At 35.5% G+C, this 18,583-nt stretch overlaps 10 protein-coding genes across 10 annotated transcripts; 5 read left to right on the top strand and 5 right to left on the bottom strand.

Moving 5' to 3' along the window:
* Nucleotides 1–693: 693 nt before the first annotated feature.
* Nucleotides 694–1,790, bottom strand: RO3G_07762 (uncharacterized protein; the record flags this gene model as incomplete). Its single annotated transcript, XM_067662352.1, has 2 exons — nt 694–1,583; nt 1,637–1,790. The coding sequence occupies 2 exons, from the start codon at nt 1,788–1,790 to the stop codon at nt 694–696; spliced, it is 1,044 nt and encodes a 347-aa protein (XP_067518453.1).
* Nucleotides 1,791–2,684: 894 nt separating this feature from the next.
* Nucleotides 2,685–4,016, bottom strand: RO3G_07761 (uncharacterized protein; the record flags this gene model as incomplete). The annotated part of the gene is made up of 1 exon (XM_067662351.1): nt 2,685–4,016. The coding sequence occupies one exon, from the start codon at nt 4,014–4,016 to the stop codon at nt 2,685–2,687; it is 1,332 nt and encodes a 443-aa protein (XP_067518452.1).
* A 393-nt stretch (nt 4,017–4,409) lies between these two features.
* RO3G_07760 (uncharacterized protein) lies at nt 4,410–5,631 on the bottom strand (the record flags this gene model as incomplete). The annotated part of the gene is made up of 3 exons (XM_067662350.1): nt 4,410–4,415; nt 4,546–5,518; nt 5,606–5,631. 3 exons carry the CDS (start codon nt 5,629–5,631, stop codon nt 4,410–4,412), a joined length of 1,005 nt encoding a protein of 334 aa, XP_067518451.1.
* A 494-nt stretch (nt 5,632–6,125) lies between these two features.
* On the bottom strand, nt 6,126–6,686 carry RO3G_07759 (uncharacterized protein; the record flags this gene model as incomplete). Its single annotated transcript, XM_067662349.1, has 1 exon — nt 6,126–6,686. One exon carries the CDS (start codon nt 6,684–6,686, stop codon nt 6,126–6,128), a length of 561 nt encoding a protein of 186 aa, XP_067518450.1.
* A 2,246-nt stretch (nt 6,687–8,932) lies between these two features.
* On the top strand, nt 8,933–9,499 carry RO3G_07758 (uncharacterized protein; the record flags this gene model as incomplete). Its single annotated transcript, XM_067662348.1, has 4 exons — nt 8,933–8,977; nt 9,119–9,150; nt 9,334–9,398; nt 9,492–9,499. 4 exons carry the CDS (start codon nt 8,933–8,935, stop codon nt 9,497–9,499), a joined length of 150 nt encoding a protein of 49 aa, XP_067518449.1.
* An 896-nt stretch (nt 9,500–10,395) lies between these two features.
* On the top strand, nt 10,396–11,995 carry RO3G_07757 (uncharacterized protein; the record flags this gene model as incomplete). The annotated part of the gene is made up of 6 exons (XM_067662347.1): nt 10,396–10,538; nt 10,608–10,753; nt 10,816–10,896; nt 10,946–11,397; nt 11,457–11,729; nt 11,789–11,995. The coding sequence occupies 6 exons, from the start codon at nt 10,396–10,398 to the stop codon at nt 11,993–11,995; spliced, it is 1,302 nt and encodes a 433-aa protein (XP_067518448.1).
* A 485-nt stretch (nt 11,996–12,480) lies between these two features.
* Nucleotides 12,481–14,572, bottom strand: RO3G_07756 (uncharacterized protein; the record flags this gene model as incomplete). The annotated part of the gene is made up of 3 exons (XM_067662346.1): nt 12,481–12,690; nt 12,741–12,862; nt 12,916–14,572. The coding sequence occupies 3 exons, from the start codon at nt 14,570–14,572 to the stop codon at nt 12,481–12,483; spliced, it is 1,989 nt and encodes a 662-aa protein (XP_067518447.1).
* A 1,098-nt stretch (nt 14,573–15,670) lies between these two features.
* RO3G_07755 (uncharacterized protein) lies at nt 15,671–15,940 on the top strand (the record flags this gene model as incomplete). Its single annotated transcript, XM_067662345.1, has 2 exons — nt 15,671–15,674; nt 15,741–15,940. 2 exons carry the CDS (start codon nt 15,671–15,673, stop codon nt 15,938–15,940), a joined length of 204 nt encoding a protein of 67 aa, XP_067518446.1.
* Nucleotides 15,941–16,314: 374 nt separating this feature from the next.
* On the top strand, nt 16,315–16,651 carry RO3G_07754 (DNA-directed RNA polymerase I, II, and III subunit RPABC5; the record flags this gene model as incomplete). The annotated part of the gene is made up of 3 exons (XM_067662344.1): nt 16,315–16,409; nt 16,468–16,562; nt 16,617–16,651. 3 exons carry the CDS (start codon nt 16,315–16,317, stop codon nt 16,649–16,651), a joined length of 225 nt encoding a protein of 74 aa, XP_067518445.1.
* Nucleotides 16,652–17,630: 979 nt separating this feature from the next.
* Nucleotides 17,631–18,356, top strand: RO3G_07753 (uncharacterized protein; the record flags this gene model as incomplete). Its single annotated transcript, XM_067662343.1, has 4 exons — nt 17,631–17,707; nt 17,867–17,932; nt 18,016–18,068; nt 18,211–18,356. 4 exons carry the CDS (start codon nt 17,631–17,633, stop codon nt 18,354–18,356), a joined length of 342 nt encoding a protein of 113 aa, XP_067518444.1.
* Between the last annotated feature and the right edge of the window lie 227 nt (nt 18,357–18,583).

Raw genomic sequence — 18,583 nt, 5'->3', positions numbered from 1 at the left:
GCTAACTTTTATATGGCAAGAAATCGAAAAAAAAACTAGTAAAAGAGTACTTCTTTCTATAATTATTTTATTCAACTGTAAAAATTTTGTCAACAAGCACAATAAGACTACGATGGAGAATTAAAAACTTTCACTTCCCGTACTGACTACATTTAATAAAGCAGAACAATAGAGAAGAAAATTAATTTGCTGCTGGCTGTTTTTTATGTCATTTCTCTTTTTAACAGCATAATTGATCATGTAATGGCAAATAGACTTTGATGAAAAGAGCATGTTTTTATGAACACAACAAAGGTATATACCTCATTAAGAACAGAAGTTAATGTTGTATCGACGAACCACAAGCAAACAAGAACATTAAGTAGAAATATCATACAGTTTTTTCGGTAGATTTTGGAAGAAATTACGGCAATTTTTGAAAATGGCTATTCGTTAAAAGAATTAGAATGTGTTGTTATCTTCATGAAAATTAATCCTTGCCTCATCTTTTTATAAAATTTATAGTTTTCAAGATGACTACAGACATAATTGTTAAAGTTATTATGACTGAGATATGGACACTGTCAGTCATAATCCTTCTGCCTAGTCTGTACATAGCTATATGATTAAATTTAAGACAAAATATTTTACCAAAAGTATTATGATAGCTAAAGACTACAAAAGGAGAATTCAAGGTATATTTATTATTCGAAGCTAATTTTCAAGTACAAATCTGAATCTGGGTTTTCCAGCTCTAAAGTCTTCAATAGCCTTATTAACATCTTTCATAGGATACTTTGTATACCAAGCACGAATATTATGATCAGCAGCAAATTGTAACATTTCTTCAGCATCTGAAGAAGATCCCCCTGCAGATGCGGTGATAACAGCCTGTTTCAATAATTGAGGGAAGAAGGGAACAGGTGGATATAAAAACTCGGGAAGATTTACATTTATAAATACACCATTGGGCACCAAAAGATTAAAATAAGGCTCCCAGGTAAAGTCTTCTCCGACACCAGTACAAAGTATATGGGTTAATTTGCTATCGTGTTTCTTCATTGCTTCGGCATCACTAGTAACAACATAGTCATCACAGCCAAGTTCAAAAGCAACGTCGCGCTTTCTATCACTCGAAGACAAAGCAATGACAGTGGCACCCATAGCTTTTGCAAACATAACGCCAAAATGACCAAGGCCTCCAATACCTAAAACACCAACGACAGAACCAGGGCCAGTATTCCATCGCTTTAAAGGAGCATATGTTGTTACACCAGCGCAAAGAAAAGTGGAAGCATTTTCATTTGTCATATTGTCTGGAATCTTGCACACAAATTGCTGGTCTCCACGCCACTTGTCAGCATAGCCTCCATAGGTCTTTTCACCCGTCAACCAGTGGTCATTGTATGTTCCAAACATTTTTGCACAGAGATTGTCGTTGCCTGCAGAACATCTTGTGCAGCTTTGACATGAGCCACATATGGGACCAAGTCCAGCACGGTCACCCACTTTCAATTTTTTTACATTCTTTCCTACTTTAGTAACAACACCTGCAATTTCGTGTCCGACAACACATGGATAATCAGTAGGGCCCCAGCCAGAATCTATAGGAGAAATATTGAATATTTGAATGAAAATAACACTTACTACTTTTTACCTAAAGTGTGAACATCGCTACCACAGATACCACAGTGCGTGATCTTTAACTCGATACTGGATTCATCCCAGGGCCTCAGTGGGAGCTGCATCTGAACGAGTGGTTTGCCTTTGCCTTCAGAAGCCCATGCATTAAATGTGTTGCTATCAGCCATTCTTGTTTTTATTTTATTTACGGTCGATAAAAATTTACTGAGCTACTTTTATATTGTTTCTCAGGATGTATACAGATACAAAGAGCACTTCTAAGATTATTCCTTACTTGGAAGAATCGAACGTAAGTCTTTTACCTAATCGGAAAAAGCCAACGTAATAAATTTTCCTAATCGGAAGAAGCCAACGTAATAATTTTACTTAATTGGAAGAGCTGATCATAAGAATTTTGCTGTCTAAAATTCCGTAACCTTCAAATAAAGGGATTTATGAGCGACGTTAAACAACCCGTCGTAAAATACCGTCACTATCAGACAAATAAATTTTAATTTTGCTTCTGGGTGATCAACCTTGCTTGATCCTTTTCTTACCTCTAGAACCACTGCGTAGCTGCCAGTCTCCTCTTCAAATCTGGAGGGAGAAGTTAATGTAATGCATTTTTCAGCTTCAATTTTGCTGATTTTATGTGATTTGAATGCTGGTAACGGAGCGCCAAACAAAATAGTACTAAGACCTACGATACCGATTGCCAACGCTAACCGAGAATCTCTCGACTTGGCAGCACATTTGGACAGAACTGAAACACACAGCGGGTTTGTACAGTAGAAGCTGCCTTTGACCTTCCTTGAAAAAACCTCTCCGTTTTTCGTTACTGATATATGGGGGTGCGTCAGTCGTCGAAAGCAAAAAATACAAGTCTTGGAAGTCAAGTTCTCATTGGTAACGCAAACGTTTGCTTCTTCGGAATGGATGACCTCTTTCCACCGTCCACCGTATCTTTTAAATCCTTTGATGCGGGAACCGACTCCGGTTCCTCTGTCTTCAATGAACATGACCAATTTCTTCTTTGTTGAAAGATTATCTATTAAAGCGCGTTAGAACTCAATTATCTTCCATCATCCTGAGAAGTTACTACCAAAAGTTTGAGACAGTGCCCTTCGTTCCTTTGTGCATATTCGATGAGTGAATCTATGCTTCTGGATTTCACGATGTCGGCGCTCATTCATTCTGTTGCCAGTGTTATAGAAGTCACGCAGTTTTTTGCGATGTTCAACATGCGCATCAAAGTTATGTTTGAATTGTTCAACTGACACATTTGAAGTTGATATCACTTTCTGAGAAAGACTATTTTCAGGTAGTTGTACCTCCTTTCCCTTTCTAGTGAGCTTCTTTCCTGTTTGGCGCTTGACCCTTTGTTTGAATGCACCACAGCCAAAATATATCTCGCTAGCTGATATGGTGGTTGCCTTTGGGGTCTTCAAATATTTCTGAATTTCAATGACTTGTACCACTGGAGCTGCTTTATTGTCATCATCCAAGACAGAATAGTAATTGTGTAGCTTGAGGTGAAATGAAAATCTTTTCAAAGAAAAAGGGACAGCTGCTGTCATATTCACAAGTCCATTATCTGTGCCGCAAAATGTAAAATCTTCAAAATCACGAAGCACACATGCTTCACTATGGACTAGACCACGCGAATCTTTTTTCAATTCCGTTTTCGTTGTAGGTAGTGCGCTTGCAGTGTCAACGGTATGGATTCTTGAATTATGTTTGATAGCCATTCGCTGGTAGTACAACACTTGCTTCTTTTCCATCAATTGGTCTTCGATGTCGTTGATTTTAAGATAAGTTTTATCTCTCAACTGTCTCTCTTCTTCAATCCTCTGGTACAAAGTTTGTTTATCCAATTTGTTGTGCCATTCTTTTCGCAATGCCTTTATTTTCTTGATGGAGTCCTGTTCTTTTTGATACTTCAATACTTTTTCTCTTTCCTGATCAAGTGACTTGACTTCTTTTTCAAGCTTGGCTGTCTCGGCTTTCAAATCCTCCAATGGTTTTTGTCCTTCCCGAAGAAAGTTGGGTTTTCTCAAAATCCTTTTCAAGTAGGACATCTTCTGAGGTTTAACTGGAGGTACAGTTGTTTTCTTTACTCCAAGAATTCGTACCACTTTCAATTTGGGAAGGACTGACATTCGTTGCCCAAATTTCAAACCATTGGATTCACATGTATGTCGGACCTTCTCCATATCGAACAAAGAGTTGAAAACAGCATCTTTATTCCGACGTGCAATTTCGACTGAAGACAGAGGCTCCTCGTTGTCGCCGTAGATAGTAAGCTCCGTTGACATATCTTCAACTTGTCCTTGATTATCATCAATTTTACTTTTCATGATTTGAAAGAGTGACGGAGAATCAATGTTCAAGGCGTTGACATGAGCAGATGACATTGCAGGATATAAGTTTCGGGTGAACTTCGAGTACTCAGCATAATGAAGAACGTCATTCACAAATATACAGAATAGCAATTGGTAAGGCAATATATGGTATTTTGATCTAACAGGTACAAATTTGTTCAGAGTGTTGATGATGAGCAAACAGACAGAAACTTCTTTGCGCGTAGCATCAGGAAACTCATCGTTCACATCTTTTTTCAGTTACAAGATTCTTTGAGAATATCAAATGCTTTGCACCGCTTTTTAATTGACTAATTCTTCCTCTTGATAAGTCATCGCAGGGTGTGGTTTCTTTCTTGGTCGTTGTAGTGCTCTCAACAGATTTTTCTCTACTTGACGTGCTGGCATCCTGTTTTTATAGAAACATTTGAACAAAATCAGTAAGAATCACGGCTATTATGTTCAAAAAAGTTTGACATACTTGAGCGAACTTTTCTTCTAAACTTCTGATTCTAGTTTCGGCCATTTTGACCGCTCTGATCCGTTTCAGAAGAAGGTCAGAATTTGCCTCAGCCTCTCTCACTTTTTCCTTATATCTTGCGAGCCTCTTCTTTTCAGCGCGGAGAATGTAACGACCATAATTTTTTGAGGGTCGCTTCTCTTCTGGTTTTCGTGAGATATAGTTCAGAATATTTTGTCTTCGTTGTAATTCTCTCTTTGGTGCCAGATGCAGACGTAGTAGAATAACCAACAGCTTGTCCAGTAATTTATTGATCATGGTTTTATCCGCACACATGTTTTTGAAATTTGTCACATATATTTGCAGAGCCAAAGACATCAGACTTGAGGGCACATTTTCGACAGGAAAAGTTTCCTTCTTTATATCCTCGGCGTCCATCAATTTGAACAAGGCAGTTTGTATTGGATGCGCATTTAATGTTTGATCTTGACTTCCACGATTACCAAAATATTTAGTACTTATTAGAGAAAAATGCTGTTCTTGAAATAATTGGCTGAAATCTGCGTCGAAGGCAGAAGAGTCGCTGACATCCATTGCAAGTGGTGTGATTGTATATTTCGGCGAATCTGTATGAAATTCGCTTGGTACTATCGTAGTTATATCAAATCCATTAACCTTTCGTGTGTTTATGACGTTTCCATCCAGAAAGAATTGATTGGTTTTTAAACAGATCATCATCATTTGAATTAAGGAAGAAAGGTACAATATGTAGTCTGTTGAACCGATCATAACACGCTGTAATTTCTTCATGATCAAATCTTTTATTGATGGATCCAGATCTTCTCTGATCAATTTGTTAATTGGCGCTGTGCAAGTACGATATAAATCTTCATCTACAGCAGGACAGTCTGCGTCAGATACTGAATCACGACCAGTATCATTGGATTCGGGTTGTGCAGATTTGGCGAGGTTTGTTTCTTCATTTTTGAAAGCATCAAATTTTTTGACAACAAGTCCTTGCCACTCTATTTCATTCTTTTTACCAACCCGATTATCCATGAATGATCGCATTTGTTGCAATACAAGATCTGCTTGGCTAAGCTCATTGTAAGTAGATTCAGCTAGTTTGGCAGATCCAGTAATGATACCACTGGGAAGTTTTTTAGCTGTTGATAATTTTTACTTCAAGGCTGCAAGTTGTTCGTTCATCTTTTTGTTATTTTTGCGTACGACGGTACGAGTACTCTCCTTTAATTTGTTTTCCATCGACAAAAAGAAGAAAGTATCTAGCTCTGTATCAGAAAATTGAATGCGTTTGCGCTTGTTATCACTGGTTTCTTCTCCAGGACTCGACGACCGAGGGCGTTTTGAGTTTGAGTGATGTTTTCTTCTTGGGAGTAGAGTGGAAGTTCCCACAAAACGAGAGGATTGTTTAGCCTCCGTTCTGTTCATTGTATAACTTGTAACTACTAAATTAAACGCAGAGACAAAGATTACTTGGAATGATCTGTTTTATCTTGACTGCAATGGGTATCTTCAGAATTGATGAATGTGTGATATCAACTACAAGGTTAATCAATATATAAAATAAAAAAGATAGAAAGAAAAATGATTGAGTATTCCGACGAATGATGTTAAATAAATTCGAAAGACTTGGAAAAAAAAATTGATCTTTATGAAAAATGCACAACAAAATTTAGTCTTTATAAAATATGAATAACAATAATAAAAAAAGCAGAGAAAGACGATGTATCTTGAGATTGTTTAGATGGAAGGGCTTGGGAGGATACACCAATACCACTTAAGTAAGAAAAGCAATCACGTTTGACTTTACTTAGAAGTTGGTCTAAATTTTCGACATCTCCTTTAACTTCATTGAGTTTTCTTTTTACGATTGAATTATACATTGATAAATACTTTTCAGTGTCTTCAACATATTCTTCGCAGCGAAGAGCAATAGAATTAGAGTTATCATTATCGATAGAAGTGTTGATAGCATCATCAACGTGTTCTTCAATCCAACGCTTTACCTCGGTAGGCAGACGAGATTGTACAATATCTTTAACATCATGGAGGGGGTCATGATTAACGTGTTTCCAAACATAATCCACAGAGATGGAGTTATCAGTCAAGAAGTATTTGTTCAATTTAGCCGTGCAGTTAACCTTCATAGAGGTGCGGATTCTTTTGACAGACGAGGGAGAGTCATTTTCAGCAGGTTCTTTTTTAACACTTTTACTTTTTATCAGCATGGTCACAAACATAGAAAGTAGATTTAACAGGAAGAGGTTTAACCCAACAACCAGGTTGAGATGCAACACTACGATATCAATTGGTATACTCTATCTCTTTTTGAAGTGAGAGCTTAATGTATTCCTCTGCATAGTCAGGAACAGTACGATAAGTGAAAGCAGATTGAATATTAAACATGATAATGAAATATACGATGATGTTAAAGTAATGAATATAACTAACCTTTTTATTATGGAGGGGGTATATAGGTAAAAATATGAAAAAAAAACACCCTGTCAGTGGTTTAGTTGTCATCACTAAAGGAAATCGTATGCAAAATAAACAGGACTAAAAAAAGATTGAAAGTTTAATAAGATTTAATAAAGTATTGAGTGATATTAAGAAGATTTCAAGTATTGAAGAGTGGATGGATGCATGACTCCACTATTTTTAAGATTAATAATATCTTCAAAGTGAACCAGGCTCAGTGCATGTGTATCCTACATGTAGCATAGTGTACATAATCAAGTAAGACTTTATATGTTTCTTGTAGCCATTTATAGCTACATAGATGTATCAAACTATGCCAGAGATGCAGAGAAACATTTTTATTTGTGTGTCCTTGTTGCTCGTTGGTTTTTTATTAGGAAAAAGAAGTCGTCATCATAAGCAATTACTCACCATGAAGTATAGTACTCAGGTATATACAGGTTGAGAGAGTCAAATCAAACACATAGGTATTTATCTTCAGCCAATATCATTGACAAGTCAAATACAAATATTATCAGTATCAGTGCAATTTACAATATTCATGGAGTCAAATGTACATCTTTTGGATGAACGTATTAAAGTTTCAATACGCGATCAGCATATATGAAAAGCATATAAAAATGTATCTTAACAGTAATACAGTTAAAACATAGTGGAGAAAGAGAAACACTAGAAGGAAGGAAGTAGAAACAGAAGAAAGCATGAGTATGCTGACAAACTTAATGCAATTACCGCTTCTCAAGATTTCAAACTGCAATGTCAAGAATTCACGATACGACGAAAGATAACGCAAAAAATAAGAAGCTGTAGGACTTGTTAACTAGATGTTAATAATGTAGAAGATAAAAAGAAACCCTTTAATTACCAAAAACAATGAACGCCAAAGTACAGACTAGCCGCAATAGACATAAATATTAGAACATGTCTTTTTTTTTCTTAAAAAAAACCCAAATAAACATGTAGGCTTCTAACTCTAAATAAAACCAGCATATTACATAATGCACCCCTCTCAGACTATTCCTGGCATACTAAAATCTACTTACTGAATCGTCGATTTATATGTTTTCATGAAAAGAGAATGAGCCGCTACTAACCGTTTACAATGTAACAAAGTGATTAATCGAGCCATAAATAAATTAAAATAAAAAATAGGACTTTTTAAGCAGAAAAATACCCCTACGTAGATATACCTGATTGTCTACTGGACGGCAACTGTGTGCTCTACAAGCAAAAGACCATCACAGGAAAAAATAGAAGATATCGTGCTCTATGAATAACAAAATGTATAGTAGAATAAATTTCATAATACAAATCAGCAGCATATTCCTGTTTATCCTAGAAAACAACCATTAAGTAAAAAGAGAAATATTGTTAAAAAAAAGCTGATATTATGCTAATTGTTGGTTTTCATATAGTAGGTATGCACACTGAAAGATGAATGCGTGTTTATTTTTCAAGACAAATTCTTAGAGGTAGAATATAAATGAATATATCGCGCATTGATCCTCCTCGGTTTACTGAAACGCATAAATTTATAGTTGATGAGGCTTTTAATAGATATATGAATAATGATGAACTTATATTACCACTAACATAAGTTTAATCTGTTTCCTTCTCAGTAATCGCTTTTCTCTTTGGTTTATATGTGAGCTTCTCAGCTACTTATTGAATATATCTTTACTGGAGGTGATAAAACACGACTTATTTAATAAGTTTATATGCACATACATTAAATCTAAAAATGTATGTGATTGTAATTAAATCTGATTAGGAGATACTTAAACAACATTTGACTGTACCAATGGTCTTCATGCATTTGTGATTTATATTTTCTAGCCTAGTTACGCTACTTGCCAACAAATGTCGGTTTTTGTAAGATTTACCAAGAGCATCCATATGGTCTTTTAAATAAACAAGCAAAGCTGAGAGTAAGAAATTATAAAAATAATATTACGATGCTATAGAACTCAAATAATCTAGAGTTAAATACAAAGAGAACATAATTACTATGTCTGCATATTGGAATCAAGGAAGAGCAAAAATAGAGGCTTTCGTAGAAGATAATCACGGGTACAAGCTACTCATCAGACTATGTTTCTATTAAAGAACAAGTTCTTAATGGTTTATTGACTTGGTTGGAAATGAAATACAGAAATATAAAGCACTAAATTATTATAATTTTATCATTCATTAGATAGTATCCGTAATGGAGCTGAAAAAGCAAATGTAAGCTATCATTACTAAACAAAGGACTTTTACAGGAAATCAGGCTTTAAGGAATTACAGTCCTTATCCTAACACGAATTGTTTTACTGTCTTCCGACCTAGTGCTGTTTGGCAACAGTATAATAAAGTTCAAGACAATTTTTGTACGTTTAGCGCAAAAATTATAATAATATAAAAAGATAGCCGTTTTTTAAGGCTACTACGGTTTCAATGTATGCAGAATACTTTTACTGCAATGGAGAAAGATAGTAAAGATATCTAAATTGAGGTATCACTAAAAAATGCTGACTTTGTTGTATCATTATACAGCACTAGCAAAGAAATTTCATTTCTTTTTTTAGCAACCTGATTACTTTCATGATGAGCTCAAAGAATTACATATTTAATAAATAAATCAAAAAAAAAGAAAGGAAATTTGAGTTATTAAAGGATACTCCTCCTTTTCTTAGCAATTACTACCTTCATTTTGCTTAATATGGGTTCAGTAAACTTACTTTAGACTAATAGTTCTAAAGAGCCTCATGTCTCCTTTAAAATACTCCTAAGATTTTACTTACATGAAACACCTTGCAAGCCCGTGTATCAGGGTATTGTATATTTAGCTTATTTTGAGATATGCCCAACATATCTGTTAATGGTAAAATTATGATATCAGCTTCTTTTTTTTTTTTTTTAAGTATATTCTTGATATACAATTGTTTTATTCGAATAAATTAACTTTTAAAAAAAAACAATGTATTTTTATATTGTCAGCTATAGTGTTATTTAAACTCTTATTAGATAAAGTAGCGGCATATCGTTTATACGTCTTTCGTTTCTCTTCACATTTTTACTTGGTAAAGAAAAAATAAAGTGTGTTTCTTAAATACATTTATACACTGGATTTAATTAATCAACTTTATGAAAATTAACAGAACAAAGGATAATCTATTATATCATTGCACATGCTGAACCATTTTGAGTACAAAATTAATAATAAATAAAAATGCATTAGCTTATTCTATCTAACGTAAAATAAAATATATATTTTTTATGAAATCAATGTTCAAACAAGACTTGCTTTTGTTATAGAAAGGAAACAACGGGAAATGATAGTTCTTTTTCAGCTTGTTCATGATCACGAGACCGTGGTAAATTAAAGTTATCTTTTTTTTTTTTTTTTTTTTTTTTTTTTTTTTGACTTTTGAAACATAAATAGAGAGCAATTGTTCTTCTTTCCTTCTTCTTCTTCTGCAAAATTGAATGATGTTTACAACTGCGCCCTCTAACTCTAACAAGGACACTTTGAAGACTACCTTGTGCTTTTCAATCACTGACAAAGTTGGTGCTCTTGAAAACTGTTTGGCTGCTATTAAGGCTATGGACATCTCACTTACCCGTATCGAGTCGTAAAGTTTTATTTCCTAAAAAAAGGTTGGAAGAGGAATCTAATCAAATTTCTTTTTCCTCTAATATAGACGCCCTAGTCGTACAAATGAATGGGACTATGATTTCTTTGTTGATTTTGATGCAAAAAGCGCTAGTCAGGTCAATCAAGTAATAACTAGCCTCGGTAAGCACACCAAGGAAGTCCGTGTAATTGGAGCCGATGCAACCGCTGCTGGTAAGACAGAAACCCTTAAAGTCCTATACACCGTTAATGTGTGAGAAAATTACTTTATTTAGACAGTGTGCCCTGGTTCCCACGCAAATTGACAGATCTTGATAGCTTTGCTGAAAAAGTATTAGAAATGGGTGAAGAGCTTAGTAAGTTACTACAACCATTATCCTTTCATTTTACTCATTCTCCGTATAGGTTCTGACCATCCTGGTGCTAATGATCCTGTTTACCGTGCTAGACGAGCTGAAATTACTCGTATTGCCAAAACACATCGTACAGGTCAGCCTGTACCTGAAATCGAATACACTGCTGAAGAGAATGAAACCTGGGGTAAAGTATTCCGTCAATTGACTTCCATGTATTCTACCCATGCCTGTCGTGAACATCAGTATGTCCTGCCCTTGCTGATTCAAAACTGTGGATACAATGATAAGCAAATCCCTCAGATCGAACATGTCTCAAGATTCTTAAAGGACTGTACCGGGTTTACCATTCGCCCTGTGATGGGCTTGCTGTCAAGTCGTGACTTTTTGAATGCCTTTGCTTTCAGAGTATTTTATTCTACTCAATACATTCGTCACTCCTCAAAGCCTTATTATACACCTGAACCTGATGTTTGTCATGAATTATTGGGACATGCTCCACTGGTAAGATATATAATAGATTGGGAAATGTATCTTGTTTCGCTCATGCTTTTGATGTACAGTTTGCTGATCCCGATTTTGCTGATTTCTCACAAGAAATTGGTTTGGCGTCACTTGGTGCATCTGATGAAGATATTCAAAAATTAGCAACCATTTTTTGGTTCACAGTTGAGTTTGGTATCTGTCGACAAGGAGGAGAATTGAAAGCTTATGGTGCAGGCTTGTTAAGTTCGTTTGGTGAGTTAGAATATTGTTTGTCAGATAAACCAGAGCATAGACCATTTGATCCGGAAAAAACGGCTGTACAAAAATACCCGATTACTGAGTTTCAACCTGTAAGTATCAAAAAAAGGAAAAGGGAAAAAGAAAAATATAAACTAAACCTGTTTTACAGGTTTATTTTGTAGCAGAATCATTTAAGGATGCTCAAGAAAAAGTTCGTGATTTTGCGGCAAATATGAATAGACCCTTTTCAGTTCGATATAACGCATTAACACAATCCATTGAAGTATTGGACAATAAGGAAAAAATAGTTCGATTTGCCAAGAGTATTCGTGATGATATGAAAACTTTGACAAATGTATTAGAATCACTTGGTTAATCAAGTTGTTTTATATGATGCATACAAATAAAAAAAAAGTGCTTTTTCTTTAATTTATTAAATCTAAAATGGGGGGGGGGTTAATTATGAACAAGTTGAAGTGGTAATCCTCCTTTGTAGAGTTCCGTATTCCATTTAGGAAATATACGCTTATAAAGACACATCATTACAGTATCTTGTTGTGTTAAAGTTCCATCGAATATACATTTCATATAACCATGTGTACCCAGAGATTCTTTTATGTGTCCTACTCGGCCGTATTTTGTTGATAATTGAATGGGCTTAAACCAATAAATATCTTCCACATTGAAAAACATAAAACGAACCACTGCTGATCGTTTGTGAATCTTGTATGGATGTCCACTTAAAATGATACGTTTGGCAATGATACGTTTAACATCAATATTCATGAATGTTCCTGTAGACACTAAGATAGGTTCTATATAAATTGATAATTAATTTCCATCCTTCTTTTATATTTCTCATTATTTACCATTAGGATTTTCTGTTTCCTTGTAAAACGTCACTGGTGTTTTTCCAAATGCAATAGGGCCATATACTGTGGCAACGTAAGATCGGCCCAACTGAATAAATCTTTCAAATTTATGGACATTATTAGAACCTTTGTTCGTATTTTGGGAATAAACTGGTTTAACATTGTATCTTCTGAACCCCATATGCATAACCATTGGATCCTATAATTACAAGTTAATAAACAAGTCAACTTGTAACCATCACTTTTTACCTTGGATTTAACTGGTTCTTCATATGCATTGTCTCTTTGAAGTTGTATATTAAGAAGTGACATTTTATGTTCATATTGTAAAAGACCAAAAACAACATAAGGTCTTGTTCTATCATAAGCCTCTAAACATAGAAATTAATTAGTATCTCTTTCAAGAAATAAAGCAAGCACTTACGGAAAGCCTGGACGGGGACATTGCTAATCCAAATAGTAATTCGTTGACCTGGTTTAACATTGCCAACGATAGCTTGATTCAACACTCGAGACTTTGTGCGATTATAATTTTCAAATCGAAAGATTCTTGCATAGTCAACAGGCAAATTCTCAAAGGGATCCCAAGGTGAAGTTCTAAAGGATTGAAGACCACGATAACGAGCAAAACGCTCTCTGGCAGGAACGTGCATAGGTGTATCGATTTCATCAGGGAAGTCATTATGCAATTGGTATTCGTTTTGTCGTTGCTTGAGATATTCTTCATATTGTCTAGCTTCTTCTTCAGCATCAAACTCGTCTTCATCTTGCTTTTTGCCATCCATCTCAATTTCTTCATACTCATCATCATCCACGGGAAAGGATGCGGGTTGAACAATATCCTCTTCATCATCAACTTCCTCCATCATTATTTCGTCGTTGTCTTCATCTTCAAATTCATCTTCGCTATAATTTTGATCGTCTTCATCCACAATCCAGGCGGCTTGGTAAGAAGAAGTTCCCTTGGGCACACGCTTTAAGCTTTCATCTGTATCCATGCCACGCATACGACGTACTCTCTCATCCGCTTCAGCCATTTCTTCTTCAGTAGGCCATGTTTGCTCATTATCCATGAAATCAGGCTCATTTTCAGCAATCAAATCATCTTGTTCATCAGGCTTTGGGGTATCTAACAATTCGGCATCCACTTCCATATCTCCTTGGTAAGAGCCACCAAGAGGTGAGCTAGTAATTTGCTGAATTTGGAAATCGCCAAAGTTTTGAAGGTGAACGAGTCTGTTGGCATTAAAAGGGTTACCGCGTGCATAACCTGTCACTTTAAGTATGCCTCTCTCGGGAGTGAGAGGGTCATAGGCTACCTCTTCAGCCAACATATAAGGATGATGATCACGCCATGACATCGGCTTGGGACGTTGAGAAGTAATGAAACGTAAAGTGTTCAAGGCATCTGTATCATTGTCGAGTGTGAAAAGGTGTTCCTCTTCTGGGAAAAACTGCTGGACAAAGGCTGTCAATGATTTCTTAGTGCTGTTGCGAAGTTTTTGTGGTACTCTTTCAATATTTTGTACTACAGGGACAACATTTACCAAACCTTGGTTCAAAATACCCAAGAGACAATTGATACCAAACTTATCTACTTCTACATCGGACGACATTAATAAGATACCAAAGTCGGCTACTTTGAAAGCATCAAGTATATCCAAAAAATTGCGTTTGAGTGGCACAAGCTGAATCTTTTGTTTAAATCGTTCTACATGCAATACAGTTGGTTCCTCAAGGGCGTTCTTGGGAACTTCTTGACCAAGCGATCTATAAAGGGCACTAATTGCGCTGTCAACTTCACTGTCAGGACACAATGGCAAGACAGGAACGATCTTGGGCGCACCTTGACGGCCCTCAAAGATACGACTTGTACGTGTGATCTCTTCTCGCTTCTTTTGTTGCAATATTTTGGCAGCATGTCGACGATCAGTTTTAGAAAGTGTCTTTAAACCTCCTTGTTTGACAGATGCTCGGTTCACTTTACCCTTTGAAACTTCTTTCAACGCACCCTTGCTTGCATGACGACTCTTGAAGGGCTTATTGGACTGATGCAAACTACCAGGTCTGTGGCGGTGCATTATGCTGGGTCTTTTAACAATAAAAAAAAAACTTTTTTTCAAAACTTTTTGTTTTCTATGATGGTTCATTAAACCGTCACATTTTATCGTGACAGTGGCAAAGCTCCTGCAAATCAATTGACAAAAAAAGGGCTTTTTGAAAACTAATGACCAACATCGAGCCTTTGCACGAGTTAAAAGGACATAAAGGTCCAGTACTTACATTAGATTACTCTAGAATCTCTTGTATTGGAGAACATGTACTTGCTTCTGGATCAGGTTCTTATTTTTCCTTTTAAACCAAAATCACAGAAACAAACCTTTTTATATTTTAATAGAAGATAACACTTGTCGTATATGGGACCTGAGGAGCAATAAAGCTATCAAAGGCATAAATAATTTAAACGAACCAGTAAAAGAGAAAGAAAAAGGCGGTGAAAGCCTCTCCATGTTTATAAACATTTTTTTTTTGCCTAGGTAACCTCAGTAAAATTCGCAAAAAAAGCAAATTTACCGTTGCTTTATCTTTCCTCGGGAAACAAGGTGATAATACATTCTCATATGTATCAAAGCGTATTGACTGTCTATAACTAAGGTTTATACATATGACTTGAGAACTGATGGTCTGCTTTGTACAACGCCAAATAATACCTACGAGTTTAGCAATGATGAGATAAATAGCGCAAGTATAAAGTGACAAAAGGAAGTAGTAATATTCTCTTATACGTTGCATATAGATTGATTTGAATGAAAGCAACAAATTTCTAGCCACTGCAGATGATGAGGGCTGCGTCAACATAAGTAAGCGTTCATTTTCATGAGAAGCGAAAGAAATCATTAATGCATGTCTAGTCGATCTCAGTAGTGATAAAATATACAAGAAAACAACAAAAAAACATCAAACGGTAAGCTTATATATTCATTAAGAGGAAAATTTTCTTATCCATTAAAGATATGTATGGCGGTCAAATTTCGCCCTAAGAAATCATGGGATGGTAAGTGCAAAGTATTTATTATTACATTGAGTATTTTCTCATTTTACTAGTATGGTCTGGAGGTATGGATAGTAAGGTTTATGAATGGGATTTCTCCCGTGGCTCTGTGACGAATATATATGATATGAGTAAGTAGAAAACATCCTGTTTATCGATATTTTTATCCGTTATTTACGCATTTCTTTTGCCATTAGATGCAGAAGAACCTTCAGCCGCTCAAATGTTTAATCCTCCATTTGTATATTCATTAGCTATATCAACCGATGGAAATTGGATAGCATCTAGTTTGGGCGATTCAACCATCCAATTGATATCTCCACCAAGCAAAAAATCTAAAACTACCAAAAAAGTTCGACTTATGAATGGTCACAACTCTATGGTCAACTGCCTGTAATTCTTTCTTTTAGATGATATTTCTTTTGCTTAATTAGTTTCTAGGTCATTTATTCAACCAAACAAGCTCCTTTCCGGGGCTGCCAATGGTAAGCTCGCCGTTTGGAGTGATTTTGATAATTCTACAACGTCAACAATTGATCCAGCACAAAGCTACCAATTGAAAGGTAACATTCATAGATTCAATTGGCTAGAAACCTATGAAATGGACGAGAAAGTTTATATAGCAGCAGCAGGCGTTGGTTCAACCCCTGAATCAGGTGCACTTTGTATTTATGCATTATAAACTAAGCCACCTGTTTTGTAAAATTATTTACCCAAAAAAGAGCCCCGCTTTGTTTCTCAGTAACTTTTTTCTTTCTTGAATAAAATAAAATGATTATTCCTGTCCGTTGCTTCTCATGCGGTAAAGTCATTGGTAATAAATGGGACAACTATTTATCCTTATTACAAGCTGAATATACCGAAGGGTGAGATTAAAACAAACAAAAGTTGTAATGATCATATACCTAATTATTGCAAAAATAGTGAAGCATTAGACGCTCTTGGACTTAAACGCTATTGTTGCAGACGTATGGTTTTGACCCACGTTGACTTGATTGAGAAACTCTTGCATTACAATCGTAAGCTGACTTGTTGAGATCTTTTTGTAAATATTTACTGACTTTTTTCCATAGCTTTGGAACGTACTAGAGATCGCGGACGCTCTTAGATTGTACAATCATTCTTATTAAAGAAAGGGAAGAAAGGAATTCATAATATGTAAATAAAGCCAACATTTGCCTCACAATTGTCAACAGCAATTAAGCTAGTTTTTTGTTTCTTCTTGGTCACTGACATATTCTTGAAAAAGCTTGGTTGAAATTTATTGTATGATTATGCAATACATAATTTGAGTGTACATCTCTCGCAACTATATTGTTCTTTCTTTATTATCTTTATTGTATAAAGTCATATTCTCACTAACTCTCCCGATTGACAAGAACATAATGAAGAATATCAGTGGTATTAACCAGTAATGGATAGAAAATTGAAGGGCATTTCTTTTTAAACCATTCCCAAATAACATATTATGTTTATGGTTTTTAGATTGCTGGTATTTATTCTAAGACTTCATATCTATGTATATTGATTAATTAGTTGCAATAAGCTTACTAGCATTACACTACAAGACATAATTGTATCGCGCTCGAGATGGCATTAAATGTAATTTACCGAATGCTTGTGGCTCGTAATAAACACATACCTGTCAATCCCAAAACCCCGCAAGATATAGGTAAAAAATTACTATTGTTTATATATTGTTCTTTTTCCTTGTACTCCTGTCTTTTCTTCATTTACATCTTTTTCATCCATAAATTATAAAAAAAAATGTTTACTATAATTGCTTTTCGAGCTGCTAGACCTTTTGTTTTGAAACAGATCTTGACTTAAGTAGAAAAAAAAAAAAAAAAAAGCGTGTCCATTATAGACTTGCTGACAAGGTTTCAAATAGACCTGTTCTATTTCTACAAAACCAAGCGTTGTTTCTGTAAAAGCAAAAAAAAAAAAGTAAAATTCTTTTTATTTATAAATAATAGAAAACAATAAATTCATACGACTTTCAGCATTCCAAGCAAATCACTGCTGTCACTGCTGGTACCATAGGTGTAACTACCTTGAGCTGTATATACATTGATGCTTCCGCTAATATGGCCGATGCATGTCCTCATGCTCCTCACTATCCTTGGATACACAGTGATCCCCTTTCTACTTTTGATCAGGCTGTGTAAGAGAGTGACAATATGACTGGATGGCAGGAAATATGTAACAAGTTTTTTATACTTAGCATTCGTCGTGATTATCAAGTTTACTGAGAAGTCTATTCACTCTGCCATTCTCTTGATCGTATTGTCTGGAGAAACTTGGTTGGTATTTCTCACACTAGAGCTGAAGCCAAGGTAGTGGCCGAAGAATTCGAATATCAAGATGGATCTGATGATAAGGGTGGAATGTTCGCTAGACCAGGCAAGATAAAAGATGATTTGGAATGAAGGCGTGAAACATATACGAACATATACACTAATTTATACGTAGCTTTTTGGTTACATGCCTAAACCTTATGCCCAACGAAGAAGCCACTCATGTTGGTAATGCTGGTACTCCTGCCTTCAGATCTTTCTTTGATTTAAGGCTCGTCACAGTGGTGAGGTAATCGGGAGAAGAAGAGAAGAGCATGAATCACAGATAAACTAGTCATTGTAATAAGACTATGTCTTCTCATTTTTACAGGTTATGCCGATGCTCCTGGAGGCATCGAGGTACGTGAAGGTTTGAATTATAATCCTTATTTCCCTGGTGATGCGATTGCAATGTCTCGTGTCTTGTTTGACGGTGTTATTGAATACGAAGATGGTACTCTGGCTACTACTTCATAAATGGCTAAGGATATTTGTACTTTCCTTGCCTGGGGTACTGAACCTGAATACGATGATCGTAAGAAGATGGGTATGAAGGCAGTCATTAACTTGACTGGTTGGATCGCTTCGTCTATCTGGTTAAAGCGCTTCAAGTGGGCTCCTATTAAATCTAGAAAGATCGTTTACAGGTAAATTTGTCTTACTAGTCTCACTAGTATTATTCTAACAATCATTTTAGTCCTAAA

The sequence above is a fragment of the Rhizopus delemar genome, genomic scaffold, assembly GCF_000149305.1.
Source record: "Rhizopus delemar RA 99-880 supercont3.5 genomic scaffold, whole genome shotgun sequence".
Lineage (NCBI taxonomy): Eukaryota > Fungi > Mucoromycota > Mucoromycetes > Mucorales > Rhizopodaceae > Rhizopus > Rhizopus delemar.
This window is presented reverse-complemented; position numbering and strand designations above follow the sequence as displayed.